The 10,888-nt window shown below is 37.0% G+C and overlaps 1 protein-coding gene across 10 annotated transcripts; it reads right to left on the bottom strand.

The window, feature by feature from the left end:
* Positions 1-3,820: 3,820 nt before the first annotated feature.
* LOC108174218 (uncharacterized) lies at positions 3,821-10,214 on the bottom strand. 10 transcript variants are annotated; one of them, XR_011572062.1, is made up of 5 exons: positions 9,998-10,212; positions 9,693-9,795; positions 5,054-5,225; positions 4,207-4,479; positions 3,821-4,126 (listed from the first exon to the last, which is right to left on the bottom strand). XR_011572062.1 is itself a non-coding variant. In XM_029110179.2 (5 exons), exons 1-5 carry the CDS (start codon positions 10,067-10,069, stop codon positions 4,063-4,065), a joined length of 468 nt encoding a protein of 155 aa, XP_028966012.1. In that variant the 5' UTR covers positions 10,070-10,214; the 3' UTR covers positions 3,821-4,062. The 10 variants fall into 10 exon arrangements, 6 of the variants coding, with proteins under 6 accessions (XP_028966012.1, XP_028966011.1, XP_028966013.1 ...); XR_011572063.1 differs by having other exon boundaries at positions 3,821-4,123; XR_003776961.2 differs by having other exon boundaries at positions 4,207-4,266; positions 9,709-9,795; positions 9,998-10,184.
* Positions 10,215-10,888: the final 674 nt, after the last annotated feature.

The raw sequence follows: 10,888 nt of genomic DNA, 5'->3' as shown, positions 1-10,888 counted from the left end.
ACTACTTCAAAATCCAAAGCTCACTCTTTCAAATAAAAGGAAATAAAGACGCCAGGTTTATACGAGGTTGTGTCGAACGAGTATTTATCAAATATAGCAAAAGATTAACCCTTAATTTTAAAAATATCATTTTTTATAAAATCTTTCAAATATATCCAAAATTCCACTTAAATAGACACAAATACCCTCAAATTTAATAATCAAATAAATTAAAAGCTTTTTAGCCAAAATGATTCGTGACATTGACATAACTTCTTAATCTGGTCCTTAACAATTAATGATAATCAATAGTAATGTTCTTGAATTTGTCTATCGTGAATCATTTTAGTCTTTATTTGAATTTATCCATCGTGATCATTTTAGGTTTTTCATGAAAAATCTGTCAATGGCTCTATTAGTGTAATGATGTGGCGCCACATGGGTCTCACAAATACAATCATATAACGACATGTGAATTAACTTTAAAAACTATTTTTATATTTAAAACTAAAAAGGATATTAGTAAAAAAAAAGGCGTTGAAGGCATGATTGAAATTATGCTGCTCCCACTTACGGTAATCGTAGCGGCGCTCAATGTCGGTGATGAGGGGATCGAAGGGGATAGGGTTGTGGTGGTGGGATGTAGAAGCGAAGGTGAAGTTGGAGTGGAGCTTGAGGCGACAGTAGCTAAAAAGCCTTTAATTTATTTAATTGTTAAATTTGAGGGTATTTGTGTCTCTTTAAGTAAAATTTTGGATATATTTGAAAGTTTTTATAAAAAGTGACATTTTTAAAATTAAGAGTTAATTTTTGGCTATATTTGATAAATACTCAATTAGAACCCAAAACATGTCCATCTTTTTTCATAAACACCTCAAACCAGATTTCAAATGAGATTGCGTCGCCCCAGACTGAAAATCAAACGTAATGATTCCAGTTTTTCCATTTTTCCATGTTAATGAGTCATCATTTGATTTCTTTTTAGATAGAGAGAACAAAAAATTGAACAGTTTGGCCTGAAAGTGCCGGTGCAGCCTATCACTCGCCTTAAGTCGTCGTCAAGGTCAATATTGTGGGATTCTTTCTCAGTTTCGGCGATATTTTTACGATACCTGTCGATTTTACAAATACTTTACCAGTACTTCAACTAATTTTTTGTCATGGGATTAAGAAATAGCTTCACCCTCATTCCATGCCGATGCCTCAAAAGCACGACATATCGACCGAAATATCGGAGATAGTGTTGATTTTTTAAACCATGGACATAATTGTATTTTTTTTAAGAAAAATTAATGAAAAATGTTTGAAAACTTTAAGTTTTAACGATAACAACAAAATAAAAGGTAAACTAAATAGTATCAAAATTGATTTTTTAGTGTAAAAATGTGGTTTTTCATTAAAGTAAACAGTACTGTGAGTATTTCGTTAAAGTTTTTTTTTTTTTAATCTTTAGAGTATTTAATAACTAAAAGTAATTCTAGTGAAGTAACGTCACCAAGATTTTCTCCTGATTGCAAATGCAAGATCCTGCCTGGACTAATGACATGCCTGAACAAGATCAAGGATTATTTGCAATGACACTGACCCTTTCATCAAATACTTTCTTTAAGTAACTATATTTCTTTTCTTTGAAAATTATGACATTGACATTGAAAGTCTCCATCCTAGCCATTCATCCGAAGTTCTATTGAGTTATATAAAAGGAAACGGATCCCCTCTGGATCCAAATGAATTGAGCTCAAGGATCAAATAATTCAGACCATTAAAATTGGATCCAACAACTACAATTATTATAACTTTTAGAGAGCTTCCTATTTGTAATTGTTGGATCAAATTTCAATGGTCCAGATCATTTGATGAGTATGCTCAGTTCCTTTGGGTCCGGATGGGATCCGGTTCCTATATAAAAATTGTGAAACATCAACAAAAGTTGAAAACCATCTCATAGTTGAGAAATTTTTTTCGTGTGCGGTATACCAAGTGTTATAATACAATTAGTTAAAAAAATATTTGTAAGTTTCCAACCAATTATATTGTTACATGTGATGAACCAGATGTGTTTCTAGAACATTGAAACATCTCTCGCAGCTGAGAGAACATTTTTTTAGTTGAGACATCCCATGTTTAGTGATCACATGGTGGGGATAGTTTTAATTGGAAGATATAAACATCATCGAGAGCGAGTGCCTTGATGCTTAAGCAAACCTTTTGCGTCCAATAATGCCCATTATCCACTAATAACAAGTGATTAGCTAGGGGACCATTTGTTAATTTAATCAAACCGACACTAGAATATATACAAATAATCTCTATGATTAAGATGAGATAAGATTCTCATGCATGTTTCCCCCTGTTGACAAGTGCTTTTGTAACTTTAAGCATCTCCTTGACAAACATTCACCTCCATGTAACACCACATTTTTATGGTCCAAATTCAAAGTTAACCTATTTTTAATTGGGAAAACTAAGGAAAATGGCTTGAAAACTTAGTTTTAACGAAAATGACAAGATAAAGAGTAAAGTGAATAGAACCAGGATTAACTTTTTAGTGTAAAAATATGGTTTTTCGTTAAAGTGAACAGTACCGGGAGTTTTTCGTTAAAGTTCCATTTTTAATTAAAATGGTTTGGGGCAGTTCCATATACTAGGTTAATTTGATGATATGATATGACGATACTATATAAACTTTTATCTATTTGCATGGTAACTCGGTACATATTTTAAACATTAAGAAGTTAGTTAGCAGCCAAGCGCTGCCGTATAAGTGTATAGGTTCAAAGGATTGTATGGTGCACGTGCAAATGGATAAAACAAACAGATACGTCATGGCTAGAGCATGTGAAAGAGAAAAAGAAATAATTTGGGGGGTGAGGGGGACAAGTATGAATATCTTTAATCATTAGTTTGGCCTTAATCATGCTTTATGAACTACAACTTTTAACATTATGCTCTTCCTTTGGAGGTTACAAAACCAAGCATGGGAGATATCTTGGTCATGGCATGATGAGTTTGACATTTTGGAGAAATTTCCATTTGCTCAGTGGACCAATACTGCTTCCAAAAGGAAATTCCACAATTGAGGCTCTCTTTAGATGACCCAGTATTTGAAGCAAAGTATATATGAGTACATTATTTTGCTCGCGTACAGAGATTCAAACTTGAATGCAAGAGATTGACCTAATTACTTTTGTTCGATTTAATATTGTCTCTGTTTAGATGCATGCTGAGGAACTGAAATGGAGTGGGAAGGCAAATGGGGGTTTGAGAAAAGTTGGAAATAAAATTTGGTTGAAAATGGGGGGCCCAAATAGCCTTTGTTGCCATGCGGTGCCTAGAACAAACAAACAAAGAAAGCAAGCAAGCATGGCCAACCAGAAAATCATGCTCTTGTCACACCAGCACAAGAAGATAGCGTGGCGAAATGACTTAACACAATTTCAAAAAGCTGTTTTGATTTAATAGGTTATTGCCTTCAAACATCACCTCCCTTCTTTTGTCCCCTAGGGTTACCAATGAGGTTCACCAAACCATGCAGCACAAAAGGTTAACTGCAATGGGGACTCTCTCTCTCTCTCTCTCTCTCTCTCTCTCACACACACACCATACAGAAAAAAGAGGGATAAGAGCCAATAACCCTGTTACTGATTCAAATTGATCACGTGATGGGAGAAATAGATATAGAGACATATTACAACGATTACAAGGGAGAATCTCTTGCTCAACTTCCGTTATAGATGGTAGAGAGTATAGAATCGCATTAAGATTCAAGAATTAATCTCGAGTTTAAAATATAACAGCTATTCTTTTAACATAAATAATGGCAAGTAGAAACAGGACTAAATTAATTATAATGAAACCTTGCACTAATATTTCCAGAATTATGTACAAAATTCCAAGGAATTTAGACCTTGGCCTTCATAGTTCATACACATGTTATAGAACAAAAGGAGATGAATTCCGCTCGTGTTCGATCTGTTCGAGTACAGCAATACATTTGAGACCTATTTCCAAAAGCAGCGCACTCGAAACTCACTGGTGTCTCAAACACGTGAATGTTCTTCTCGGCCTCTGCAGTTCCTGGTCTCATGATTCACTGGCTTCAGTTTTCCGTTTCTTTTGGTTTCGTGTAGTTTCTTTGTGCGGTCTTCTGGTACAGAAAAAATGTAACCAAAGTTAATCAACTAATGGCAGGGAGATAAAAGCGTAAAAGTAACACCTTATGCATACCTACAACACATGATTGACCTTTCAAAACCATTGCATGTCTTCTTGGCAGGTAAAACGATTCTGGTCGTACCCAGTGCACAAGGCTCCCGCTTTACGCAGGGTCTGGGAGAGGTGAATGTCGGCTAGCCTTACCTCCATTTATGGAGAGGCTGCTCCCAAGTCTCGAACCCGAAGAAAATTATCATGCTTATGCTGACTCCAGTAAGGATTAGTATTTAAGTATGTTATCCAAGGGGGGAAAATGGCGTCCTTTTCGACCACTCATTACCGATTCTGGTAAAAAAAAAAAATTATCATGCTTATGCTGACTCCAGTAAGGATTAGTATTTAAGTATGTTATCCAAGGGGGGAAAATGGCGTCCTTTTCGACCACTCATTTCCAGATAAATAACAATATAAATTCGGCACTAAACTTTGGAGCCACCACATACATTCTGAAACTTCATAAAATAGACCCCCAAGAAAATTTCATGTAATAAACTTTATCAGAATTCCCGCGGTTTCCAGAAACTCGAGAAAGTATGTACAATCATTATCAACATCATGTAAATACTACCCGCATGAAATCAAGACTCGATAGTGCTTCCTGCGGCATATTTTGTCTGCATTACTCGACATACAATCATACCAAATGCATGAACGACCAGGACCACAAGAGAATAAATAGTCTAGGAAAAGAAAAGGCGATTAGCCACGCTCACCCACATAAACATGTCCACGTACGTTCACATATGCTTTTAGTCATTTGCATACGGTACACACATACACACATATTACATGTTCAAGTCAAAAGCATCATACTGTTACCAAAAAAGAAACAACATTGACCATTGTTGTCTGAACTAACCTTTTTATTGGACCCTTTCTCGAATCAATACCGATACATGCCATTATCTCTTCAAGACTCATAATATCACCAAGGTTATGTTTTAACAGATTGCAACTTCCCATAAATGCAGCAGACTCGGGCGGTGACAAATTATTTACCTTATCTTTGACACATTCCATCAGAACAAATGCTGCACAAATCCTCAGCCACGTAATACAAGTCAGAGAATTCTAAGCTGCAAAACATAAATACTCGAACAAAAACATCCTAAAAGTGGACTAGCTATTTGGTAACTTGAAACTTGATAAATGACTCAACAGGTAACATTAAAAGGCATCCCAATCAAGTGGGAGGTTGGAGTACCAACATATGGTGAGGCCTTATCAAATCCCAAACCTGAAACAGTGAAACACCCATGCAAACCAAACCTTATCCCGAATTTGATTTGTACTAGAGGTATGAAACCAAACCTTCCCAAACAAAACAAGCAAAGCCACACCAAATAAAGCAAGAAATTGCTCTTTTCCTCTGCTAATTTCAGTATTTCAAAAACAGAATCACAAAGAGGATTATTCGAAAAGAGGGAAGGGCAATTCAAGTGCCCATCCATAGAACAAGTCCAAGAAGATAAAGCAAGCAGCCATAGCTAGAAGAAATAAAGTTCAGAGAGATATAACACAGATTAATTTCTTGGGGTTGAGATGGAAACCTCAGTAAAAGTGCGGTAAGGATGTTGATATTCAAGTGAGAGAGATGAGGGAAAGCCTGGTGGCTGAAAGGAAGTAGCCAATAGGAAGGTATTCCTACTTTGGTGTGATAAAAGAAAGGGAAGGATATTTCGTAGCATAAACTAATCAGGTCAGGTTCAGATATTCAGTTGTCATTCTGAAACATACCTTAAACCGGACCATTGATTCGGTTATCCTTTTTCAACCCCAAACACATTCCACTATGAAATAAAACTAGGACAAGTTTCAACACAAATGTAGATGCAGCAATGGAAGATAAGAGAAGTTCATATGACCATCAACCATGTCTACATGGCGGGCGTGTATGTTATAGTGGAATCAGGCTCTTATAATAGCCAAGAAATTAGTAGGAAAACATATTTTAAAGGGATTTGCAGCCTAAATGGCAACCCTAGAGAATCAATCTCAAGCATATTCTGAATTGTATGAAAGTCAACCCCATATTGTGCACTTGTTTAATGATTATAAAAAAGCTGCATATTTGAGCTCGGTTTCATTTGATCTTCACTCAGTTCTTAAAAAAAAAAGCCACAAGCAGCAATTTTCTTCTTTTCTTAAACTGAGGTCAACATACTTGTTGCCTTTTCTTGAGTCCAGCCTCTGTGCAAGGCAATTACAATATATAATCTATAGATTTTTGCAAGTGAAAGCCTAAAGAAAAAACACCAGGTTTTACTTTAATTACAAAGTTGACAAACAAAGTATAAATGGCTTATTTGTCCCTCGCCTTATTCTTAGAAAACCTAGACGCAGTAACAAGCCACATATGGTTCCAGCAAAGAATGTCACCAATTAACAGAAAACATATTTCTGGCTATTGAAATTTGAGCTTCATAATAAAGCACATGAGAGAGAAATCAATGAAAGTATACATGTGTGATACAACTTAAGTGACCACTACTAAACAAAAGACGAGCAGAGTTTTCTCCCCGAATCTGATACATTTCCTGAGAAAGAATACTTATGTTGCTGCAACCTCCCTCATAACTGGATAGAATTTAAGTTAAAATGTCATCCTTTTAGCTTTCATTATTTGAGTACATGCCGCAATCTCCATGCACTCGGAGATCATAATTAAGAACGTTCATAAGCTTGATGAGATGCTAATCAATCAACAATAACAAAGCATTTTTCCCACTAAGTGGGATCGGCTATATGAATCCTAGAACGCCATTGTGCTCGGTTCTGTGTCATGTCCTCCGTTAGATCCAACTACTAGTCTTTTCTTAGGGCCTCTTCCAAAGTCTTTCTAGGTCTTCCTCTACCCCTTCGGCCCTGGACCTCTGTCCTGTAGTCGCATCTTCTAACCGGAGCGTTAGTAGGCCTTCGTTGCACATGTCCAAACCACCGTAACCGATTTTCTCTCATCTTTCCTTCAATTTCGGCTACTCCTACTTTACCTCGGATATCCTCATTCCTAATCTTATCATTTCTCGTGTTCCCACACATCCAACAAAGCATCCTCATCTCCGATACACCCATTTTATGTACGTGTTGATGCTTCACCGCCCAACATTCCGTGCCATACAGCATCGCCAGCCTTATTGCCGTCCTATAAAATTTTCCTTTGAGCTTCAGTGACATACAACGGTCACACAACACGCCGGATGCACTCTTCCACTTCATCCATCCAGCTTGTATTCTATGGTTGAGGTCTCTATCTAATTCTCCGTTTTTTTGCATGATAGATCATAGGTAGCGAAAGCGATCGCTTTTTGGTACTTCCTGGTCTCCGATCCTCACCCCTAACTCATTTGGGCCTCCATTTGCACTGAACTTACACTCCATATATTCTGTCTTTGATCGACTTAGGCAAAGACCTTTAGATTCTAACACTTCTCTCCAAAGGTTAAGCTTCGCATTTACCCCTTCCTGAGTTTCATCTATCAACACTATATCGTCTGTGAAAAGCATACACCAAGGAATATCATCTTGAATATGTCCCGTTAACTCATCCATTACCAATGCAAAAATGTAAGGACTTAAAGATGAACCTTGATGTAACCCTACAGTTATGGGGAAGCCTTCGGTTTGTCCTTCATGAGTTCTTACGGCAGTCTTTGCTCCATCATACATATCCTTTGTAGCTTAGATATGTGCTACTCATACTCCTTTCTTCTCTAAAATCCTCCAAAGAATGTCTCTTGGAACCCTATCATACGCTTTTTCCAAATCTATAAAGACCACGTGTAAATCCTTTTTCATATCTCTATATCTTTCCATCAATTTTCGTAAGAGATAGATTGTCTCCATGGTTGAGCGCCCTAGCATGAACCCGAATTGGTTGTCCGAGACCTGTGTCTCTTGCCTCAGTCTATGCTCAATGACTCTCACCCAAAGCTTCATTGTATGACTCATTAGCTTAATACCCCTATAGTTCATGCAATTTTGTACGTCGCCCTTATTCTTGTAGATAGGCACCAAAGTGCTCTTTCACCACTCATTTGGCATCTTCTTCATTTTCAAAATCCTATTGAAAAGGTCTGTGAGCCATGCTATACCCGTCCCTCCCAAGACTTTCCACACTTCGATCAGTATATCATCTAGGCCCACTGCTTTTCTATGCTTCATCTTTTTCTAAGCTACAACCACTTTTTCCTTCCTAATTCGGTGGTAAAATGAGTAGTTTCTACACTCTTCTGAGTTACTCCACTTCCCCAAAGAAGTACTCATTTCATGTCCTTCATTGAAAAGATTATGAAAATAACCTCTCCATCTGTCTTTGACCGCGTTCTCTATAGCAAGAACCCTTCCATTCTCATCCTTGATGCACCTCACTTGGTTTGTCTTCTTTTCTCTTGCTCTAGTTAGTTTATAGATATCCAACTCTCCTTCTTTGGTATCTAGTCGCTTATACATATCATCATAAGCCACTAGTTTAGCTTCTCTCACAGCTTTCTTCGCCTCCTGCTTCGCTATTCTATACCTTTCACCGTTTTCATTGGTCCTATCCTTGTATAAGGCTTTACAACATTCATTCTTAACCTTAACCCTTGGTTGTACCTCCTCATTCCACCACCAAGATTCCTTTTGGTGTGGAGCAAAGCCCTTGGACTCTCCTAATACCTCTTTTGCTACTTTTCGGATACAACTAGCCATAGAATCCCACATTTGGTGATTACTTTCTCTTGAAAAAATGCTTGTTTTTCTCCTTTTAGACTCCACCATCTAGTCCTTGGGCACTTCAAGGTCTTGTTCTTTTTTCTCTCTCTTTTGATATGTACATCCATCACCAACAAGCGATGTTGATTAGCCAAGCTCTCTCCCGGTATAACTTTGCAATCCTTAGAAGTTATACAATCCCCTTTCCTCATTAGAAGAAAATCTATTTGTGTTTTTGACAACCCACTCTTGTAGGTGATCACATGTTCTTCTCTCTTCTTAAAGAAGGTGTTAGCTAAGAAGAAATCATATGTCATTGCAAAATCCAAGATGACTTCCCCATCCTTGTTTCTCTCCCCAAAACCATGGTCACCATAAAAACCTCCATAGTTGCCTATCTCCTTGCCCACGTGTCCATTTGAATCTCCTCCTATAAATTCCTTGCACCAAGTCTCCAAGATCTTCCCAAAATTTCTCCTTCAAACTCGTATCCAACCCTACTTGAGGTGCGCACGCACTAATCACATTGATGAGTTCTTGTCCTATTACAATCTTGATTGCCATAATTCTATCTCCTACCATCTTGACATCTACAACATCTTGTGTCAAGGTCTTGTCCACGATGATGCCAACACCGTTTCTCGTTCCATTTGTGCCCGAATACCAAAGTGTTGGAACACAAGTTTGGAACTTTATATACAATGCAATACAATGAGGTATTTTGCTTCTTTTACAGCTCATATCAAGAGCTTAATTCGAAATTCGACAACAAAGAACATGGAAACAGATAAAGCTATCCGACATACCAAGAGCTCGAATCACCTTGAGATCAAACTTTTGGGCAAGTTCATCGCACCCAATCATTCTTGCACGTTGAAGAACAATCCTTTTTATGCTAATCAACATGTCCTGCCATAAAATTGTGTGTTTAATTCCAATTTTTCGACACCATTAACCATAAAGCTCTAGTCTTTAACGTCAAATTGTCTACTTTTCTATGCAGAATTTGATATGAGCATTGAAAATTAACAAACGAATTCAAAAATTAAATTTAGCAAAAAGATAATAAATCAAGAAATTAAGTTGCTTTAATGATGTAAATAATACTTACAAGTTCAGACTCAGAGAGGGAGCAGAGCCAGCTCACATCTTCAACCCTCTTCTGCCCTAAAACCTCTTCCATCCTCAACACCAACTGATTTTACTCTCTGGGTACCGCTGTTTCTCCTCAGTGGGAGTTGCCACAGATGATGGGATTTTCCTCAACCCTTTTTTTCTTCAGCGCAGTTTCTGTGAAAAAAATTAAAAAAAATTGTAATTTTTCCCGTTTTCACAAAAGTCCCTGAGGTTTTAGAAATTATACTGCTCACTTGAAGTTTCAAATTATTTTCACAAACTTCCTTCCGTTAATTTTTTAGTAAATTGTAGCAATTGTCCATCAATTTTAATTAAATTGGAGTAATGTTCTCTCAACTAAAAATTCATTACCATTGGTCCCTCAACTCATCAAAATGTGTAGCTATGGTCATTTTCATCAACTTCGTCAAAATGAGTTATGTTGGAATAATCATTGCTACAATTGAGATCCCTCAACTCATCAAAACTTGTAGTTATGGTCATTTTCATCAACTTTGTCAGAATTTTATCAAAACAAGTTATGTTGGATTGACCATTGCTACAATTAAATTAAAGTTGAGGGACCATTGCTTGAATTGAGTTAAAGTTGAGTGACTATATCTCCAGTTTGATTAAAGTTAACAGACTAATGGTAATGGATTTTTAGTTGATGGACTATAACTGCACGTTTTGATGAGTTGAGGGATCAATGGTAATGAATTTTTAATTGAAGGACCATTGCTCTAATTAAATTAAAGTTAAGGGCTACAATTTCCTCTTAATTTTTCGTCCAAAAGCTGGCAGGTGGCGTACCGACGGTTGCGGAGGTAGCAAGTTGTTAGGGTTTGTTTTGGTTTTTCATTTGCTTTGGGCTCACAACTTTGTT

This window comes from Malus domestica, chromosome 10, assembly GCF_042453785.1.
Source record: "Malus domestica chromosome 10, GDT2T_hap1".
NCBI lineage: Eukaryota > Viridiplantae > Streptophyta > Magnoliopsida > Rosales > Rosaceae > Malus > Malus domestica.
Note: the sequence above shows the minus strand (reverse complement) of the source record. Positions and strands in the feature narration are given on the sequence as shown.

Bases quoted from the DNA above. Each gene is read 5' to 3' on its own strand.
- LOC108174218 (XM_029110178.2), bottom strand. From the start codon at position 10,069: ATGGAAGAGGTTTTAGGGCAGAAGAGGGTTGAAGATGTGAGCTGGCTC. The intron at 4,267-5,053 runs GTTAGTTCAGAC...GGGTACGACCAG, and splicing joins AGAAAGGGTCCAATAAAAAG to AATCGTTTTACCTGCCAAGA. The intron at 4,127-4,206 runs GTATGCATAAGG...TTTCTGTACCAG, and splicing joins AGGTCAATCATGTGTTGTAG to AAGACCGCACAAAGAAACTA.